General features: G+C 37.7%; 1 protein-coding gene across 3 annotated transcripts in view; it reads right to left on the bottom strand.

The window, feature by feature from the left end:
- Positions 1-23,057, bottom strand: part of LOC127439576 (active breakpoint cluster region-related protein-like) — a 241,447-nt gene that overhangs the window by 90,108 nt on the left and 128,282 nt on the right. For all 3 annotated transcript variants that reach the window (XM_051695745.1, XM_051695746.1, XM_051695747.1), the window contains 4 exons: positions 11,990-12,042; positions 8,762-8,902; positions 7,069-7,190; positions 2,325-2,493 (listed from right to left, as the gene is read on the bottom strand). In XM_051695745.1, the coding sequence (XP_051551705.1) occupies positions 2,325-2,493; positions 7,069-7,190; positions 8,762-8,902; positions 11,990-12,042 (485 nt within the window). The remainder of the gene's footprint in view (positions 1-2,324; positions 2,494-7,068; positions 7,191-8,761; positions 8,903-11,989; positions 12,043-23,057) is intronic.

The raw sequence follows: 23,057 nt of genomic DNA, 5'->3' as shown, positions 1-23,057 counted from the left end.
GGTGGCCAAACCTTTGAAGCTCCAAAAATCACATAAAGGAAACATAAAAGTACGCCAGTGTTTAAATCCATATCTTCAGAAGCAATATAATAGGTGTGGGTGAGAAACAGAACAATATTTAAGTTACTTTTTACTCTAAATGTCCACTTTAACTTTCTCTTTCAGATGTAAAAGTAAAACTAAACAGGCACTACATGTGACTTTCAGATGTAAAAGTGAAAGTGAAAGTGGAGATTTAGAGTATAAAAAAAGGACTTCCATTTTGATCTGTTTCTCACCTGCACTTATTTTATCGCTTCTGAAGATATGGATTTAACCACTGGATTCTTATAGATTACTTTTATGTTTCCTTTATGTGATTTTTGGAGCTACAAAGGTCTGATCACCATTCACTTGCATTGTATGGACCTACAGAGCTGAAATATTTTTCTAAAAGTCTTTGTTTGTGTTCTGAAGAATAAAGAAAGTCATGCACATCTGGGATGGCATGAGGGTGAGTAAATGATGAGAGAATTTTCATTTTTGGGTGAACTATCCCTTTAAGTTAAAATGTTAATTTATTAATTACATAAAAAGGTTTTTTTTGTTTTATTTTTTTTGTTAAGGACCCTTACAAAAATTAACCATGGTTTTACTATGGCAATATTGTAGTAACCCTGACTGTAATAAACATAAATGCTGTTACCATAGTTTTCTTGGCAGAAATCATGGTTTTGATACAATCAACCATGGTTTTACAACAGTAATACTGTACTTTAAATATAGTAACCATGATTTTACTAAAGTAGGCCTAATATTGTAGTAACCATGACAGTAACCATTTTAATTCTGCGGTTATTGTGATTTTACTACAAATACTATGGTTAAGCTACCGTATGGTTACTGTTTTAAAACCATGGTGATTTTTAGTAAGGGCAAACCTGTTGAAGTGTTTGTCACCAAATAGAGTATTCTTTGGATTTGGCAGTAATATTTTATTTCCGTACTGAAACCATGACCATAAAACCTTGAAACTAAAACCACGATACAAACCGAACCGTGAAACATTTGAACTGTTACATCCCTAATGAAGTAGTAGAACATGAAGGACAAATATGTTCACCTCCAAAATAAAGTAAATAGTTCGAGGAGCGGAAATCTAGCAAATTCTGGGTGCTTACTTGCAGAACTCGCAAGACACACCAACGTAGAGGCCACATCGTAAGTTCTACACTTAACCATAACAGATCTTTTAGTTATACTTTGGAAAATGTCTGTCTTAATTTTAATCTGAAAAACAAGCGAAAAACATCCCTTTGTTGCATCCTCAAAGTGGTTTGTGTGTGTGTGTGTGTGTGTGTGTGTGTGTGTGTGTGTGTGTGTGTGTGTGTGTGTGTGTGTGTGTGTATATATATATATATATATATATATATATATATATATATATATATATATATATATATATATATATATATATATATTTTTTTTTTTTTTTAAAGCAAAAAGTTTTCCTTTGGGCAATTATAGGGTAAGTCTGTAGTAATTATCACTAGATTTTTACATTTTCTGAAGAAAACCTAGGTGGTGCTTGCCTGTGTAGTGCTGCGTGTGGTCGCCAGGGCAATGCTAAACTGTTGCTAAACTAATATATTAATTGAACCAGAGAGATCTAGCAACACTTGCGGTACATTTTTTTTAATTTATATTTAAAAGAGACGTATTTATTTGACTTTTAAATTGAAATTACGTTTTTGACCGCAAGTGTTGCTGGATCCCTCTGCTCCATTCCTGTTGATTAATCCATGCAACTTGTGAGTGGAAATGTTGTGGCAGATCTACTCTTACAACTAGTGATAGAACGATATCACTATTGGCAGGCCAATTAATCGGACGATCCTTGGCCATTTTGCAATTATCGGCATCGGCCAATAACCGTGTTTGCTTGGGTAAATTAACAGAAGTGTTCACTTTCCCTTGTATCAGTTCAATGGATATTCAACACTTTTTTTCTTATGTTTATGTAAATTTTAAGTTAATATTGCATAAATTAAGTGTTTGTTTCACTTTGGAAATTGTATGTACATCTGATTTGCTGTTCTAAAATTGTATTATGTTTATCAGCATTTATATCGGCCATCAGCCATTCTGCTCTTTAGATATTGGAATCGGTGTCGACCATTGAGAAACTCATATCTGTCGACCACTACTTGCAACAAAGTTATTATACCCTTAAGTATGAGAAATAGCAATATAGTACATAATACTGATGCCTGAGCAAGCAACAAAAATATTTACCTTATATTAAAACAATAGAAGTCTATATTCGTGTGAAAGAAAGACTGTACCTTCTCTTTCTGTATCTCACTCTTGATGGCAGAGATCTTGAGCTTCATCTCCTCAATCTCATGCTCTGGCAGTGTCTGAAAGTGAGGGAGAGAGTCCGACTCATCCAGAGTCTGGAAGCTCAGATCAGCCAGAGGGATGTACCACTTACACTCATACTGCTGATGCCTCCTGACAAATTCACACACAAAAAGAAAACATATTTAAACATCATACATGTCTCTGTCGTAAAAAGCATACACTTATCCAAAACAACTGACAAGACATTTATTACAGGGGCACAACCCCGGTGAAAAGAGGGATAGTACACCTAAAAATTACAATTCTGCCATCATTTACTCAGGTCTTCCGTGGAACACAAAAGGAGTTAATTATAGCAGATGTTCAAGCTGCTATTTTCCATACATTGAAAGTAAATGGTGATAATGGCAGTCAAGAGAGATTTTTAAGGCAAGGTTTTTAATGAACAACAAATTTCAGTCTGTTCCTCACACAAAGCTATCGTATGGCTTCAGAAGACTTGAAATATAGTGCATGAATTGTATAGACTAATGTTATTTATCCTTTTTTTATCCTTTTAAGAGCTTGACAGCCTCCCCATCCATGTGCATGGTATGGAAGAGAGCAGTCAGGGTTCCCACTCTTTTCAAGGCCCAGTTTTTCAGGACTTTTCCAGGACATTTTATGTCCCCAACAAGTGTAATATTTAGGCAAAAACAGAGCTTTTATTTTGATGTTTCTGTATGTTTTTGATGGTAGTTTCTCACTTCCAGATAAGCAGTTCACTACATGGCCCAGTGTGATTATTAATCCCCGTGAAGCTGATTAAATTAAATAAATACATAGTCTGCATGTGTCATCTCACACACACAAGAGTGAGCGTGGTGATAATGATGAAGCGTGCATCACTTGCAGATTATGTTTTTATTCAATCAAATTTCAGACTTAAACAGTTTATCACACTAGGACATATCACAATTTTTATTTGATTAATTGTGCATTGAAACATTCATTTTCGTCTAAATATGTCATATTCCATGACAATCTGCATTTTATAGCTAATGCTATTTTTATGACTAGATTCCGTGATTCTGTCCATGTTTTCTGCATACTACATGTGGTAAATGCCATATATGCAGACTCAGATCGTTGAATTATTGACAATTAACTCACATCCCAAGGTGTGAAGACCGAATAACTAACTCAGGGTGTGAATTCTTTTTTTTATTTTATTTTTTTTTATCTGTGGTCCGACCGCCATTGCTGTCTAAAGTGTATAACTCAAATGTTTTGTGGTTAACATAACAGCAATGTTGGAACGAAATAATCTTATTTTGTACTATATCAATACTTTAACTATTTCATCAGAGCAAAGCAGAGATCACAGCAGATGAGCAGAGAAAGTATGTGACAGGGAATCGTTAACCATTGACGTTGTTATACCATGCACAGCCGGCGGCAGAGAAATTGGTGTATTTGACTCCTATTCCGAGTCCCGATAATTACCATGTTTCTGTTCATGTAACAAAAACCTTGTTAGCAACACAGTCTAAAATATATACTAAAATATTTTCAAGGACAAATAATTATTTACCAGGACATTTAGGTATTTTTCAAAATTTCCATTACTTTCCATGACTGGAAAACTGCATTGCAAAATTCCAGGTTATCCAGAACGCGTGGGAAACCTGGTAGTGCAAACATTCTTCAAAAAATCTACTTTTGTGTTCCACAGAAGGACATTTTTTTAAAAAGGTATTATGTTGAGAAAATGATGACAGAAACTAGTGTTGGGTTCGAGTCCACCTTAGTCGAGTCTGAGTCAAGTCCGAGTCTTTAAACAATCGAGTCCGAGTTAAGTCCGAGTCCAAAAGTGGCCGAGTTGGACTCAAGACGAGTCCTTACCAGGCCGAGTCTGAATAAATCTGTTCACAAAAACTTCACAACTAAGAAAAAAAGAGTTTGTCAATATAAATGTAACAAAATCACCTCTGTTGCATTTCATATATACATTTTATGATTAGTATCCTGCTGAACAGACTTCAAAGTGGTTTCAGAATGAAAGCATATGGTTTAGGTGTATGAAGACAAAACTGTCCTTCAACACACTTCTTATTGCATTCTGTTGACATTTCAATTATTTGTTGCTTTTTCCCCTCCTGAAAAATTGGGCCGAAAAGAGTGGGAACCCTGACTGCTCTCTTCCAAAGCTGCATTAATCATTACAGCCAGAGTTATTATGTTTCAAATTGTAATTTAGTTTTTATTTCTACTTCATTTTCAATTTGTCGATTCAATTTACTTTATTCTATTTAAAATGATCCGTATCTAAAGAAATAATAGTCTATACTGAGATTTCTTTCAGAATCTTTTTTCTCTATGTGCTGACTGATTTGGAAAATACAGTACATACAAATGAGTCAACACAGTAGTAATTAGCGCTCGCTGAGAAGTTACGTCTCACGATTTGACTGCAAATGCTACATCCAAAAACACTTAATATTAACAGTGATAATATTAGGGCCATGATTTTCTAGTTAATTTGCGGGAAACCACACAATGCAGGGCAGTTCGGCATGCTGCTCGTGTACCTAAATCCCTGATGCGTCCGTGTGCGTATTGCAGCAGCTGCCGCAGGAGATAAAAAATTAATAACATTTATTAATAAATAATATTTGTTTGAGCGGTAGCCGCGTTGATGTGCAATCAGCCTGAAATCTTTAAATACCAACCAAAGAAAATTTCATTGAGCTCTTCTTTATCTGCAAAAACATGGAGAATAATAATTTTGAGTCATAAATTTAACAGAATTGTCCTTCAAAAGTGTCAGAGATGTAGGCTAAAAAATGATGTGCATAAGTTACCCGGTGGTTTACAATAAAAATAAAATAAAAAAAACGTCATAAACTAAATTCAACTTGTAACATGAAGTTTAGCTTCATACACAAACTCTGTCATCGAATAATACATTTATTTTATAGTCTATAATTAAATTATAAACAAAACATTTCACTTCCGAGAATATCCCAATATTTTATTGTGCATGGTTGAATGTTGTGAATGGTGGACAAATGCTGCAAAAGAATGTATTTTAAGCAGCTCGCCAATGCTTTGAAAATAGTCAATCAATAATAAATAGGCGCTGTTTATCTGTTTAGAGTTGCTGTCTGCTTTAGCAATAACGCTTTCCCCCCCTGACTATTTAAAAAGTTACGCTGTTAATTCATCAAGCTATTATGGACCAGTTCAAGCTGACAACACTGAGCGGACCACAAGAGACTACAGAAGCCTACATGTGTAGATACATTACGCCTAAAAAGATTTCATATCCAATTATTTATACTATTTTTATGTATTTTTATTTCGATATACTGTTTTTAGTAAACTGTGAGAGACATGATGTGGGTGACTTGACTCAATGAAGTTCTTGATTTTAAGTTTTTAACTTCGATGAAACCGCAATGCGAGCACCGCTTGACTGCACAAACGGCACACGCAATTTTACCAGTTGTCAGGTCCCCTGTCGTGTGAAACTGCCTTGTTTAGTGTCTATTATATTGGATACATACCCGTATTTATGTTTTCGTCGTGCCAGCCAACTCGGTAGTCGATATTATAGAGTAGTCTCTGTAGTAACATTCAAGCGTATTGGTTGACTGATGAGTGTGCCTGTGCACGTGCGTATGTGTGTGTGCGTGTTTGCTTAAACACAGTGAAACAACTCTGGCTATGTCGACGAATTCAAGGGCTAATACAGCTGCATGCAGACAGAGATGTGTTCATTCATTTCTGTTTTGTTATTTATTTATTTATTTATTTCATTGCATCACAAATGTCATGGACTCGGAAAAAAATCCAGAGTTCCAAAGGCTAGAGTCCGTGTCAAGTCCGAGTAAAAATGCATCCGAGTCAGAGTCCAAACTCGAGTACCCCAACTCTAACAGAAACACACACAAACATATTTTAATGTCTTCCTTTGTCTTCCAGTCCTGGCAGAAAATGACTCTGTGTGGACTGAAATAGTCTCTAAATGTATGTACTTGAAAACTTGATAATGCATTCTCATTTGAGGCGATTATAATTCCCATCATGGCTCTTCAGTAGAATATAATCTGCCCATCATCTGTCATCACATCCCTGCACGTTCATAACAACCACTTCCTAATTCATGAATTTGCCTAATTCATTCTGATTAACATGCTAACTATTTTACTATGTAACTATATTAGTCTCAGCCAGTGGTGAGAACAAAACTAGAACTGACTGCCTCAGAATAAGATAAAGAAGTATATCAAATTAAGATCTGGTTTAATAAGATTAATCTGGATTAACTAGAGATTCCATTTTTGTGTGTGTGTAAGATAAATGAAAAAAAGGCTAAATAGGCATGACTGAAGTATGCTGTCTCACACACACACACACACACACACACACACACTAACCTAAGTGTGTGTGTGTCATTATGGGAAGGCTGTGGTTAAAGAAACACAGAGCTGCATTCAGGTGGCAGCAGCTATCAGTCACTATTACTGTCCCTCTGGCAACGTAACATGACAACAACTGAGTGACAGATGAGGTTGCAGCTTCATTAATCAAAACACTTCATCTACTGACACCAAATGCACGAAGACCTGCACAGTGATGTATGTAGAGGTGGGTAACAGGTAGAAAGCATGATAGTTATACAGCATGATAGAGAAGGTAACGTTTTACATATATAAAAATAAAAAATCTTCAAGGTCATACCCAACTGCAGTCTTTTTCATCTTGGCGCAGAGCAGCAGGTCTGTGAAGAGGAAGACGTGACGGAGTTTCCGCGTCCCCTCCGACAACTCCACCAGGAACCCATCCTTCACCAGCTGACGAACCTGCGAGACACAGAAACATCCCACTTACTTCCTGTAGGCTCATTCATAAAGACAGACCTTTTGCGCCTTTGGAGCACCAAGGGGTTGCAAAGGTCAAAGGCCCTGCCTGCAGTCGCACAGTCCATCACTGACACTGTATACTTTGGTTGTTAAAAGATCTTCTCTGTGTCCACTGTAGTCTATAATCACACATAGCTGACCATCAAATCACAATCATTTAAAATATCTAAGTAGCAAGCAAAGTGAAGATAAGGCAGGGATCAACAATAAAGATGGCCTGCTGGTCCGGGGCTGGTTTTAGACATACAGAACTGTCAATGAAGTTAGGACTTAAAACAGCCATGCACTCATCAGTACGATAAACACAAAAGAGGATAGGAGGTGCATTATGGAAAACAGTTGAGACTTAAAGGGACAGTTCACCCAAAAATGAAAATTCTCTCTTTACTTACCCTCATGATATCCCAGGTGTGTATGACTTTCTTTCTTCACCAGAACACATTTGAAGAAAATTTGAAAAATATCTTAGTTCAGTAAGTCCTTAAAATGCAAGTGAATGGAGATTTCTCTTTTGAACCTCCAAAAATCACAGACAGTCAGCATAAACGTTATCGATACGACTCTAGTGGTTAAATTAATGTCTTCTAAAATGATATGATCACTTTTGGTGTGAAAAATATAAATATTTAAGAACATTTTAACTCTAAATCATCGCTTTCGGTCAGCTTCAGGAGAGGGTGAAGTCCAAGCAGTCTCTCGTGTGACGTATTTGCATTGCCATGATACACACGTAATCTCACATTCTCTACTCAGTTGAGACATCCAGGATAAGCACACAAATGCACCATTGTGAGTAAAAAAAAAAAACCAGATAAATACAGATCAAAACCAACCAAGCTACTGTACAGCGTCCCTCCTTCTCACTTGCAAACAGCACTTCTTCTGGCTGTGACTCACGTGCCTCAGTTCTCACGGGTTTCAAATATCAATGCGATTACGTCACACGTGCATACCACTGCAGAACTGAAGCATGATTTAGAGTTAAAAAAAAGTACTTAAATATTTATCTTTCCGCACCAAAAGTGATCGTATTGCTTTAGAAGACATTAATTTAACAGCTGGAGTCGAATGGATGATGTTTATGCTGACTGTCTGTGATTTTTGGAGCTTCAAAAATCGGATCACCATCCACTTGCATTTTAAGGACCTACAGAGCTAAGATATTTTTCACATTTCCCTCAAATGTGTTCTGGTGAAGAAAGATAGTCATATACACCTGGGATATCATGAGGGTAATGAGATAATTTTTATTTTTGGGTGAACTATCCCTTTAAATTCTCAATTGAGGAAAAACTTGAAACCTTGAAGGTTACATATAATGTGCTCAAGTAAGAAAATTAGGCACTGACCCCTAAGGGGGTCATTTTCTATACTTTTGTAACATTCTTTTTTTCCCCCGAAGGTCCACTTAAAATGTTTGTCAAGGTTTGTATTTTAGCTGTACACAATCATTTTCCACCTCTCTATACATCACAAAGTATAATAACTTCTCTCTTTACAAGAAAGCGCACCTCTCCTTTAGGTGTAGTCACAGCAGTCCTTCGTGGATCAATCTCTTCATTGATGCTGGACAGGAAGTTCTGGGATATTCTCAGAGCATCCTGCAGTAGTGGGAAATCTGGATGGTCTTTAGGGGTGTGCTTCAGCAAGTCCTAAATCAACACAACAAATACAGATATAATATCTGAGCTGTAGGCGTATTCTTAAAGAGATAATCAAACTATAAAAATATATAAAGTTCTAAGCTGTATATGTTTCACAAAACATAAAATCAAAACAAACTCAGTAAGGGCCTATATACACTTGGTCACTTCAATGTGTCTCCGCCAAACAGATATAAATCTGATTTTCAATTCCCATGCTCTATGCAAATAACAGGGAGTTCACTTCTGTGATTATGACATTTAAAAGATATGATTTATTATTTGATTCCATCTGACTCTGAACAGTGCGCGTGTGTTGCTGTTTGTGATCGGGGCTTCTCGTAGGTAAGATGTCTCATGCACGTCAGCTGTACCCATTCAGTGTTTAGTTTCAGTTTAGTCTTTAAACTAGTATCTGCATCAAATAAATGAAGAAAAAAAAGTCCTGTCTTTCCTGCAACATGCAACCGTGTCTTAATTTGTTATTATTTATTGTACGAAGCGAGCCCTATGCATATACTCTGTAAAAGCTGTTATATTTCACGTTTTCCCTATGCTGACGTAGTGCTGTTTGGGCAGAGTAAAGTTTACATATGCGTCTTGAACAGCCAGATGTATTTACACTTGACCGAGTTACGAAAGTAATGTGTCTCAAACCACCTCCTAAAATGGTTTGATTGCAGTCCGTCTCGAATGCGTTTCAGAGGGCATTTACTCCTGGTCTTTTCATGATCATATAGCTATCTCATGAAGTGGCTAAGTGTAAATAATATTATCCTAGGGCAGGCTGTTCCATAATCCTGGGGTTCACCTTTAGTTTTGCATCTTCATCTTGGAACAACCAACAGTTCATGACAAGAAGATCTAAGAGGTCTAACTGTTTCGTAAGGTCTTAAAAGTTCTGCTAAATAATCTGCCACCAAACCATGTAATGCCTTATATGTGATTAATACAATCTTAAAATCAACCCTAAAATGAATTAGTAAACAATGCAAAGAAGCTAAAACTGGATTAATACGATTAGATGACCTAGTTTGTGTGAAAAGTCTAGCTGCAACATTTATAACTATAGCTGTGCAAAAGTGCTTTTATTTGAAGTTAAACAGGGCATTACAATAATCTAGGTGAGACTAAATAAAGGCATGTATAAGCTTCTCTGTATCCCTAAAACTCAAAACATGTCTCACTTTGGAAATGTTCCATAACTGATAAAAACAAGACTGAACTAACTTCCTGACGTGATAGTCAAAATTTTAATTTGTATCAAAATAGATGCCAAAATTTCTCACCACTTGCTGAATATTTGGGATCACCTGAATAAGTGCTGAATCAATCTGATTTATTTTATTTTTTAATCATTACCAATTATTACTACCTGTTTTATCAGTATTTAACTGCAGAAAGTTACATGCCATCCAATTTTTTATATCTGCTATACAAGCTCGAAGAACATTTAAATTAATCTGATCATTGAGACAAATACAACTGCAGGTCATCTGCATAGTAATGAAAATTAATGTTCGAATTACACAACCAAGCAGTAACAAACAGTATCTAGTGAAAACAATATTGGCCCTAACAGGGATCCTTGCGGAACACCACAGTTCTTTTTTGAAGAGTCTCCAAAAGACATTACAAATTTCCAATTCGACAAGTGGAAAACAAACCAGTCTAAAGCCACCCCAGATATTCCCACCCATCTCTTCACTGTATCAATTAAAACCAAATGATCAACTGAAAACTAAAATGGAGCATCCTCCACCATAAATAAATCATTGGTCACCCTAAGAATGGCAGTTTCTGTACTGTGGTTTTCTCTAAATCCTGACTGAATTTTTTTCAAAATACTGCTATCCTTTACTACCTCCAACAATTGCTTAGCTACAGCTTCCTCTATTATTTTTTAGATGAACGATAAATTTGAGATTGGTCTATAGTTATTCGCAATCAAAGGATCTAATGAGGGCTCCTTCAGAAGCGGTTGAACAATCACAATCTTTAACTTCTCAGACAAGTTTTATGACTTTTGATAAAAGTTTTCTCTCAATATTTGGGGCAAATTTTAAGACACCTGGATATGTCACAGTCATGTGAACCAAAAGGAAAACTAGTTGTGACATGATGATATTGGCATCCTATTGAATATAATGTTTAAGACAAATATTGAGTGTCTCTTTATAGCATAGGAGGACATCATATTTGACATTTCATCAACAGAACTATTGTCTTCATAATTACAGCTTACACCGATAAAAGGTCAAAATGTCACCACAGACAATTTTAAATGATCAAAACATGTGAAGGCAATCTTACAAGCATTGTAAGACTGTCTTTATAATTAAGGAGCAATTTTTTAACCTTTATGAAGGAATTTTTTTTATAACCATTTAAAATGCACTGTTACTCATCTGTTTACTTCAGTTTATTTAACTGATTAATACAAATCCTCAAGATTGAGAATTTATTACCTCAAGCCCTAAAACTTCATATCAACATCAACTGATACTGTATGCCATTATATGTATAAATAGTACTATAATAGAAAATTAAGAACTATATCAGATGTTACCATTAAAAGAACAGCACAATCCATTACAAGGGCATTTTTTGAATTTCCCCCAAATTTGTAATTTCTGGGGCATTTCTGCCTTGAGCTCCCCTTAATTTCTGACCCTTACAAGGTAACAAATAAAAACTGTATTAGCACTCTAGCACTCCAAAATGCAGAACAAAAAGCAGTTAATAAAAGTGGACTCATTATTAACCTTGCGGCTGATTAAACTGCAAGACTCTCTCAGCTGTATACAGTAAATTGATTCAAGTTTATTAAAAACACTGCAAGGCGCGCCATGCTGAAGCAACTCACTAAAAAGCAGTCCTTGAGTCACAGCTCACTGCCTCTCTGATAAAAGCTGTGTCAGTGTTGTGTGCGTATGTTGGTGTGACTCCAAGAAAATACATGGAGCCTGCGCTTTTGTTAGCCTTTGTAAAGGTGACCTTACAAATTAAACCTCTAGCTCTTATTCAGTGTCTGACTACTGTAAATGCAAACAATTCTGAATACCACACAAAATAAAAAGATAGAGAGAGACTCACATGTAGGACCAGGGTGCTGCGGGTGACGCGGTCAATGGGCTTGTAGAGGAGAGCTGCAAAGACAGAAATCGTAGAATTAATGATACAATGAGCACACATTTGAGTTTATTTTATCATAACATACAGACCCATAATGTGAGGAACACAAATTCACAAAGCATACACAAGCACACGCATGCCTATAGCTCTCTCACACACACACACACACCCTAAAACTGAAAAAAGGCAGAAATCCTCTTTCCCAAACTCTATTACACAGCTGAGTAAGCAGAATCTCTGAGCACTTCACAAACAGGAGACCATTAGGACAAATGAATGCAAACACTGCAGCTCAGTTAATGTCTTCAGCTTTCAAATCAACACAGTTTCAATAAACTGACAGATTGAGAGAGAATGAAACCTATTTGTTAGCTCACAGTGTTATAACACTCCCTCTATCTATACTCCTCTGAGAAGGACAGAGACAGAGGAGTTGGAGGCAGCTTCTCTGCATGCTTTTGTGTTACCACATAACATACTGTAGACTTCAACTGTCATATAAAGCTAAATATAATTACTGTAGACTAACTCCTTGATCAAAGCCTAAATCCGCCACTAAAAGCTAACTTGTTATATTTTCAGAAACAAATGAGATTTGCATTTTCTGAGGAAAACAACAGTGCTTGCAAGGCAGCAAGGGCATAGTCTTTAAGTTTTTAGAAAGTTTAGGTTTGGAGTCACGTGACGCTATGCGAGCAGAAGCAGCCTAGTGGTGAGCTCCGCTACACTTTGCAACAATTATCCTTTCAATCAATATTACACAGTGAGAAATGATTTCGTTTTGATTGTTAAACTGTGACGGGAGTGTAGGATGTCGAAGAATTCGAAATCGTCAGCCTGTGGGGACATTAAAAGCATTTACAGTCGCACGTGCCAGACGCCCCTCAAGAGCAAGATGGCGGGGGTCCGGTTAGGAATGACCGCGCGCCTCAGGATATTGGTCAAGATATTGCGAACATTTATGCAGTGCTAACGAAAATCTCGACTGACTATGCATGCCTGGCCCCCAGTCGGGCTAATCAGCCAAGGAGAGGGATAAGTGCAACAAGATGAGGCAGCTGCCCTGTGTGCATTTACGTTTGTGTGTCTTTGTGTTTATTAAAAACATTACTTTGATGCTTCGTCCGGTTCCCACCTCCTCCTTTCCATTGGAGCCTGTTACACTGGCGCTGAAGCCTGGGAAGGAGGAGGGATGTGCCATCGTAGAGTCCTCGCCACTACCATCCACCCCAAAGGAGCAGCCGCGAGGGTAGGAGGGGCTCACTGCCGGCCGCCTGGAGCGGTGGGGCCGCTGCCAGGGGTGGAGAAGTTCCCTATTGGCCAACAAAACACAGCGGGGACGGAAGTACAGCTGCCGTCCGCGAGGGGAGGAGGGGCTCTCTGCCAACCGCCTGGAGCGGTAGAGCCGCTGCCAGGGGCGGAGTTCCTTACCGGCCACTGAAACGCGGAGGGGCATTCCGTCCACCAGGGGTTGGGGGAATGGCTCCGGTCCACCCGGGGAGGAGCGGCTGTTGTCCGCCAGAGGGTGGAGGAGTGATTGATGACCAGGCGACGGCGTGTCTGGGAACCGGCGAGTATGTTTTTCCTCTGTCTCTCACTGTCGCTCCGCATTGGCCTTTCCCTCTCCTCTTTTTGTTGTTTTGTTTTTCCCTCCTCTTGTCTCCCTCCCAGGTCGCGGAAGGCAGGGAAGGCCTGCCGGTAGGTGGACTAATACGCCGGCCACCAAAACTGATATGGATTGGGTGTGGGGAAAATTAGAGGATATGGAAAATCGAAGCAGACGTAATAATATTTGTATCATTGGAATCCCAGAGGAAAAGAAATGTCAAGATATGGTCAAATTTCTGGACGTGCTTATTCCGCGGGCCGTCATCTGGAAATAGAGCACGAGCACAGAGCTCTCGGTCAGCTTCCCATAGTGGGTGACAGACCCTAATCCATTCTGGCAAGATTCTTGCGGTTGGCAGACTGAGACTTTGTATTAAGTGTGGTGAGGAATAAAGTCAAGTTGTGCTGGGAGGATTAAACATTATGGTTTTTCCGGACTTTGCAAGTGCTACACAAGCGAAGTGGAAGAGATTCAAAGAGTGTAAAAAATTACTGCACCAACAGAATTTGAGCTTTGCACTGCTTTACCCTGGCTAAGCTGAGAATTGATGCCAAGGATGGATGTAAGACTTTCACATGCCCACTTTCATATGCCTTCATTAAATCAATGGAGTGAGTGGGCGTCTTTGCCCACGCTGAATCAGTGGTATGGACTACATATCGTGCAATTTGCTGATGCGGTCTGAGAGGGTTTGCTATTCGGTTGGTTGCCCACTGTCTCTCTCTCTCTCTCGATCTACTCTTTTTTTCTTTCTTTTTTTTTCTTTATTTTCCTGTATTGACTTATTTTTGAGTTTATTTGTTCATTTCGTGGGTTTGACGTTGTTATTTACTGGGGCCTATTTCACTGAAAACTTTTATGTGCAGTTCAATTGTATGGTTTACAATTGTACAAAAGGTGGTTATTGTATGGCTACATGAATGTTGAATTGTGGTCTATATAATTTAGCCTTGGGTACACAATTTTTCTTTGCATGTCAATATGTCACACTTTAATATTCAGTAGGTAACCTGGCACCTATCAATGGCCCAAGCAAGGCATTAGGTATTTAGTCATTATATTTCCAGCAAATTTAAAAGATATGGTTAGAGCTAATTTTGACCCATTATTTAATGTTGATATGTGGGCTTAATGGGGGTTATAGAGGGATAATGGCTGACTCTGTGTATGTGTGTTTTGCTTTGTTCTGTATTGTGTTTAAGAGTCAATCAATAAAAATGTTAATCTGAAAAAAAGAGAGTTTAGGTTTTGGTTCCGTTTAAATGAAATGCTGTGGCAGAGCTACTTTGCAGTTGTCATGACACTAGGCATGCATCTCGTTTTCTGTAGGCTGTGTACAGTATGAGAATCAACAGAAAAAAAAGAGAAAGTACACACATCCAAAATTTCTCCAACAGGTGCAGGATAAAAGCAAAAGGTTTGAAAAATAAAATGAGGAAAATCAACACACTGTTTTACTCTTCCCTTTTATTAATAAAAAAACAGCAATGTTTCGATCAGAGAGTTCTTCGTCAGGCACACATCAATAGGCAGCACTTCATTAAATATCAATGTGTACAATTAATTGGGGACAAATTCTAAATACAACAGTACAAGTCATTATTATAAAGATTCAAACAACTCTCAGAAATATTCAGTGAATCACATTTTAAAGACAATGCAGTAATTTGAATAAAAAATTTAGAGTAATAGAAAAAAATTGGGACATTAAGGGTACATTTACACAACAACGATGTACTAAAAACGGAAAAGTTTTTCCTTTGCGTTTTTGAAAAATTTAGTGTACAGACGACAACGTTGTCAAAACGATCCCCGTTCACACGGATCCGTGAAAACGGCTAAAAACGCTGTATTATGCATGTCAGGCCAGTAGTTGGCGATGTCACTTTGTAAAGAAACACTACGCGCCTGCGCACATAAGCATTCTTCCACAGAGCGGTGAATACAAACAATGAAGATGAAGATGGCGAAAGCATTGAGCAATTTTGTCTGGACGGACGATGAGGTTGTTTTATTACTACAATTACTTTGCTGGAGAAGCGTCAATAAACTCAAAATCTTGAGCAGCACAAACACAGTCCTGTAGTCCGCCATTGTAATTTTGAATGTCTCGCGCGTTGTTTTAAGTACTCGCGTGCATGCCTATAGACTGAAAACGTAATACATGTGCACATGACGTCATCGTTTTCACAAATTCACGTTTTTGTATGTTTACACGGAGACAATAACGGCAGCATTTTCAAAAACTTGCACTTTGAATCCTGTTTTCAAAAGTTTGAGTTTTCAGGCCCCAAAACGCCATTGTCATGTAAACGAACAGCCAAAACGCATAAAAAGTTTTCCGTTTTTAGTTGAAAACATTGTCGTGTAAACGGCCCCTAAATGGAAAATTCATTGTTCACACTGAGTGTGATTAAATGATTATGAGATAATTGATTCTGATTGTTAACAGGTGTACACAAGGAGGTGTGTTTAATGAAGTGTTGCCTATTGATGTGTACCTGACGAAGACTTCTCTGGTGGAAATGTTGCTGTTGTTTTTTAATTAATAAAAGGGAAGAGTAAAACAGTGTGTGGATTTTCCTAGTTTTATTTTCAAACAGTATAGGAATCAACCCTTACCATGACACCATCTTTGTAGTATCATGAATCACTTTAAACTTTTAGGATCTCCCCAACAGAAGTTTTTAACAGATTTAGCTCTTTTTGTTCATTTAAATTTGTAATTTTGTAAACACACACACAACTGTGTCATGTTTTATATCCAGTTGGGGACCTCCCTCTAACTCTATTTATATAATATGAACTTGAGCTAGTTATAATTACAACACCCTACACCAACCATACCCCTTAAACACACTTTTTGGCATTTGTACATATGAAATAAGCAGCCTGATCTTATGAAATGTATGTAATCTTGGCAAAAGTTTTGCAAAACAAAATTACGTACTTCATTACATGTTTGGCTGCAGTTTCCCAGTGAAATGTCCAGCGGGTGGCACCAAAAATGAGCAAAATGACGGTGTAATCAGACGAGGTTTTTAAGGTGAATATTAAATGGAGGTTTTAATGAGTAAAATATACCTCACAAACCTAAAACTTTAGCCTAAACCTTACCAATAGTGTCCTAAAAGATAAATGAGATGTAAACATAACAGACATCCTAACCCTAAACCAACACCTAAACCTAACAGATAGTGTCTTAAAGCAAATTCTACATGAAAAGCGCATTTTCTGAAGCAACACATCATTTTGTGTTGTTTCTATGACTCTTTCATCTCACATGTTAGCTTGCTTTTTTTAGTGGGCTTGAGCTGCGGACTTGCAGACTATCAGGTGAGCTACCGCAGAAATCACACTTGAAGTATGTAAATGTAGGTGTGTCTGTAACAGAAGCCTTAAAATGTTTGGTTTTCCAATGATGCGTTGGAGTAAAAGTGTGTCAGTATCATAACGTAGCAGTGTACGAGTAATACACCGAAAAATAAGTGTTTATAAAGTCATAATCAGCCAATGTGCTTGTGATTTGTGTGACAGTGAATAAAACGCACAGTAGCTGTAGCGCCTCTAGAGTTCATTTCACCAGGAAACTGCGGCAAAACGTAGAAGACAGCACGTAAAACTCAAATTGAAAATGTTTTATTATTGTAACATTCATTCTATGAGAGTAGTTTGGAAATAAGCAATTTTTTTGTTTTATTTAGTTTTCAGTATTTAGTTCCTATGTGTTCTTTGTAGGGACCACTGCGGACCATTCATACACACACAAAAATTAACTTTAAATACACCCACCATGCAGTGAGGTTTGGATGAGTAATAAAATGTAATTTTACTGCAAATTAAATGTAATTTGAACTTTTATTGATCAGAGACACTGAAGAGGACAGAAAGTTAACGGGGAGAAAAAGGGTGAAGGTGTTCCAATACAGCTCGGAATTGAATCGCCATCTCCCACATGAGCACCATGGCTGAACATGTCTTCAGCTAGGGCTGGGCAATATGACAATATACTGTATATCATGGTGACGATACAAGGTGTCAATCGATAGAGATTTTGCCATATCGTGCATATTGCGGTGTAAATATCCATGTGTGCGGCGTGGGCGTATCTATCAGCGGAAAGGGCTTCACGTGAGACTGAGAGAATTGAAAAAACCATGGACAGGGTTTTTTTCATGCATTGAAAAAATTAAGCGAAATAATGTACTGTTGTGCTCAAAGTTTGCATACCCTGACAGAAATTGTGAATTTTGGCACAATATTTAAACAGAATAAATATAACAAAAGGCCTACTTGCTCTGACAATGTAAGTTTTCTACTGAGGTAAACATTTCTTTACCAAAGTATTTCCACGTATGTAGCCCTGTACATCTCGTACAGGTTTTGGGCAAGGAAAACTAGCCTATCAACAGCATCAGACTTCAGGGATGCCCTCTGGCAGGTTACAATGTTACCACTGCAACTGGTGGCTGGTACCAAAAGATACTTCTTTGCTAAGTGGCTCAGTGCTGGAAAGACAATTTCATGTTCCTTCCACCATTTGAGAGGATCTGTATCACTTTCTACTCTAACTGACTGCAAGTAGTTTGAAAGTTTATTTTCAATTGCCTCCCTCTGTGTCAGTGTGGTGCTGGTTGCTGTGCTCTGCTTGAAGAAGCTTGCCAGTGGCGACGACTTCCTAGATGTTGGTGGCACTGCTGCTTCTTGGCCTGCAGGCTCGGGCACAGTGGGCACAGCTGGGTCAGGCTGACAGCTGCCCTGATCAGCCAGTAGAGACTCGGCCTCCAAGACAGCTTTGTGTTTCAATGCATCAATCTTTTCACTCGGGATGTATTTGGCCCTGAACCGTGGATCCACAAGTGAGGCCATGTCCAACAGCTTACTAGTGGCTGGGTGAGCATACTTGCCATTGAGGTAATCCACAGTGCAGGTCTTGATCGTTTTGCACAGCTTGCTATCGCCCTCTTCATGTGCCAGGAGAATTGTGTTGAAAAGGTTTAGTTCAGGTCTGACATACTCCTCACCCGACAGAGCATCGGTGAAGTCCTGAAGAGGCATCAAACTATAACGATATAAATGGTATCATCTCATCCTATATCTCATTTGAAAATATAACGATATACCTTAAAAAGTAGATATACCGCCCAGTCCTACCTTAAGATGCTATTGAGGAAGTCAAACATCTCAAACGGCTAGAAAGCCCAACATTTTAACTCATACTGACTAGGAAAACAGCAACATCACTGTGTCATGTGCAAAATAAAGGGTTTTCAAACTAAACATCATTACCCCCTTACTAAAAGTCTGACAGGATGTTTGTTAAGTTCCGAAAAAAGAGAAAATTATCTAAAAGGAAGTAGTTTTCATTTCTAAAGTATTTAACTCACTGACTGGGTTATCCAAAAATATGCAGTACAATATGGTTATTTCATAATATATGAACTAATTTTTATTGATTTTCCAGAAAACTTTTCCTATATCGTGATATACAGTAAATTGTTATCGTGATATAAAATTACTCAAGTAGTGATGTAAGATTTTGGTCATATTGCCCATCCCTATCTTCAGCATTTCCAGTAAGAGCTAGGCCACAGCACAGACTCCTCTAACACCTTTGGTCTACCTGATTCAGAAACTGCTGCTAATCAAGACCATTGCTCCCCCAGTCAATTTGTAAGTACTGTTACACAGTTTTGAGACACATACTGACATATTGATTCTCCTGTGAGCAATATTCAGGAAACACGTGGCATCTAATATCTTTGACAGCACTAGAGGGAGAATTCTCCACTCTCCTCCTCTGCACTCATATCTTTATCACAAACAGTTATATGAAGGGGTCCTGTGGTGGTCCTGCTCTCTTTCACTCTAATGGACGTTGATTCCCAGCAGCCCCCTCTCATTCACACACAATACACAATCTAATCAAAGAACCACATCACAACACAACTGAGCGCTCTGACAGCACATATTTCCTGTGAGTCTCTGCACGCTGATGGATGATACGAGAGAAAGAGAGAGTTTAAGGGGAAGAGAGAAAAGTGTGCTGTACAAGTAGATTTATAAGCGAACACTACTGTTTTCAATTTAAGTTTTACAACAGTAATCAATCTTGTCTCTCTCACATACACTAGTGCAGTGTCCCAAGTGGTTTTACTTCAAGACCCAGATTTTACATTGAAGTGGGGACCCAACACAATATCAGACTTGTTTATCGTACAAAAAAGAAAAAAGAAAAGAAAAGAAAAATGATGTCCTTAAAATCAAACATGACTTTTATTAATATTACAATGAGCTACACAGGCTGAATAGGAAAATTCAACTGACTATTTTGTAAATGCATAAGCAACAGCAGAAGTGTGATTTACCACCTTTTATGTGGTAATTGTATTATTTTTACAATTAGTTTTAGTTTTACGATATTACCAAGTAATAAAGTCCCAAAATACCGTAGAGTTAATAAGACACACAGCCTTTGATGCCAACAACAAAAGATAGGAAGAATTTTCTCCTCCTTTCAATCACTGATAAGCCTATCATTTTTGCTATAGAGTTTTTAGCTCACATCTGGCTTCATTATGTTAAAAAAAAGAATATACAATTCTTTCTAAAATGTTACATTTCATAATTAAATATGTACAGAATGTACATGGACATCTCTCTATGAATTATGTTGCATTATATGGTCTTTTATATTTTGCAATTGCCTAGCCAGTGGATTTAATCATAGTTTTATCATATAAATAGACGTATTCATGTGTGCGAATGCTTGCTCTGGCCGTCATGAACAAATACGCAAAATTGGCTTCCTCAGCATCAACTAGCCCACTGCACCTCACGGAGCCTGACCAATCAGAGCTGATTAGATATGAAAGGGAACCAATCAGGAAAGTCACTATAGATTGTGAAATCCAAACACAATCTTGGAGCACATTCTTGGCACAGATGCTTGCATACTAATTTGGTTCCTATGTCCTTCACACACAGTCCCGGAATAAACCCCTCTAGATCAATAGAGCTACTGATTTCCAATAGATCCATCCAGCTGGATTGCAGAAAAGAGAAGTGGAGTTTAATATTTATAAGTGCAGGAAGAATATGAGAGAATTAGGGCAGCAGGTGATGGAGTGATTTCAGGAGGGTGTAGATGTCCATGCCCTGTGTGTGTGTGTACGCATATATTCGGCTAGTCCTCAAGGTCAATCTGGACAACATAAAGTGATTAATCATCAAATTGGATCACTCTCCTCAATGTCAATATCAGGCTATAACAAAAGACGAGTTCACAGACACGGTCAAATAAATACATAACAATAAAAGTGTTTTAAATTTTCCAAAGGCTTGTGATTAGAGCTGTTCTATGTCAAACATCAATAAAAGACTGCAGTGCAGATAAATTAAAAGCTGCACAAATGTAAGCATCCAAACGGTGGACTAAAAGAGTTCAATACAAGTTAAGTTCTATCAGAACATCTGTGAAATGCTGCCGATTATCACGGACAATAATTTTTACCAATTTGAAAAAGAGTACAAAAATGCACTAAGAGTGGAAGTCTGTGGAGCAAGATATCACTGTGGGTTTAAAAGCAGAAATCCGCAGCTTGTTTTTTTTTTTTTGTTTTTTTTTTAAACATTTACATTCATCTATTTTAAAATACTATATACGTCAACATTGCCTTTCTTGTATTCTTGTGCATATCATGCAGAAGTTGCTAAGAGTTTATTGACTTTACATGGTCATGACAGGAGTTGAACAATGTGCAATGCATGGCTTGCCCCACAGACTTCCATTTTAAGTGCGAGTTGAAATTATTTTAGGTGGTAATCAACTGCATGTCACAGGTGCTGTTGATGGAGTTTGAAGGTGCTAAAAGCGAATTCTAACTTTCGCTAGACCTAGCAACTGAATTAAACCACCACCATCCCTTCAACCACATGCCCTCTCTCCAAAAACCCCACCCTGCCAAGAGAGTAAAACTTTAAATCATTTAAGAGTGCAACAGTTTGGTTCCGGAGGTAAAAAGTTTCTCCATAGATAAACTGATCTTTACCGATAACTTATAAACAGACCAATGGTGAACTCAGAGGTTGTTAATTGATGGTATGCTTCTGTTGAAGCCATCAGCCCGCGTTTTCAATGTAAATAATTGTGTTTAAATGCGAAATTCTTGGTTAAGAACTACAGAAATGTGCAGCTTGCATTATTGTTAAAGCACTTATATTAATGTCTCTATACAAAAAATGCATTATTTGAGCTGTATAGTTGTCTAAATGGCCCGTTTAGCAGTGACAATATTGAATTGTGAAAACAAAGCACAGCAAAAAGAGCAGCGACCGCCCACTTCCATGACACACTGCAATCGAGTCAGCCTCCCTACACTTTCAAACAACCGGTACTCATAAATATTGTATGTGAAAAGTTTGCTGGGAAATTTAAATATATTGTTCTTTGCTTATAATAAACACCTTTAAATCAATAGTTTTATTTTGTTCAATTGTTTTACTTCGATTAGGTCATTTTCAATTCTTCATGGGATTGTAGTTCTTTTTCTCATTAAAGACAGTAAGTACACAGTCTTGTACATTTGTCTTTTTGTCAGATTTTCAAACACTTCTCTGCTTCAAATCAAAGTTCGTAATGTAATGTCACCTCAGAGCTGGTTGGTTTAGTTCATGGCTTGGAACTGTTTTATGAAATCCCCAAGGAAAAAATGAATGAGAAAAATAATTCTGGAAGAAAGATGGCTGAAAAAGTGAGCAGGCACTGCTGCGCTCTGTTGACAAGAAGAGAGTGTTTCTTATTGGCTACATTTTCTGAATGACTAGAAAAAGGCAGGCCGTTGCCCTGACTTTTTATGTTGTTGTACAGAGTCAAGGATTGTCACAGAAACAGATGTGATTTCTCAGGACACCTATAGTGATATCTGTCGAGTAATACGGACATTTAATAAGTGGTATTCCAAAAAAAGAAGTGGCTTACAGCGCTGTTAAAATGTATTAAACCTGGAACAAAACAGAAGCGTAAAAGCATAAAACAGAAAGGAGGGCCGCGCTTTAACAGCATAGGAAAACGGTTTTAATTCAGAACCATAATGAGGGGACTGAAAGGATTAGCCTCTCTGAGCCAGACTTCTAATTTTTAGCTCAGTGAAACGTCTTCCTCTTTTGCAGATTTTTTCAAAACACCCACATGCAGTTGATTCACAGTGTGCCAGGAGCTGGGTGTCACTGGGACGTGATTTATTTTAGCTCTAAAAGAGGAAAACAGATTTACAATATACTTTACAATAAGGTTCCATTTGTTAACATTAGTTAACATGAACTAACATTTAACTATATCTTTTTTTACACCATCTTTGATAATGTTAGTTAATAATTGTTAGTTCATAGTACATTAATGTTTACAAATGTATTAATAAT

Source organism: Myxocyprinus asiaticus, chromosome 4 (assembly GCF_019703515.2).
Source record: "Myxocyprinus asiaticus isolate MX2 ecotype Aquarium Trade chromosome 4, UBuf_Myxa_2, whole genome shotgun sequence".
Taxonomy (NCBI): Eukaryota; Metazoa; Chordata; class Actinopteri; order Cypriniformes; family Catostomidae; genus Myxocyprinus; species Myxocyprinus asiaticus.
This window is presented reverse-complemented; position numbering and strand designations above follow the sequence as displayed.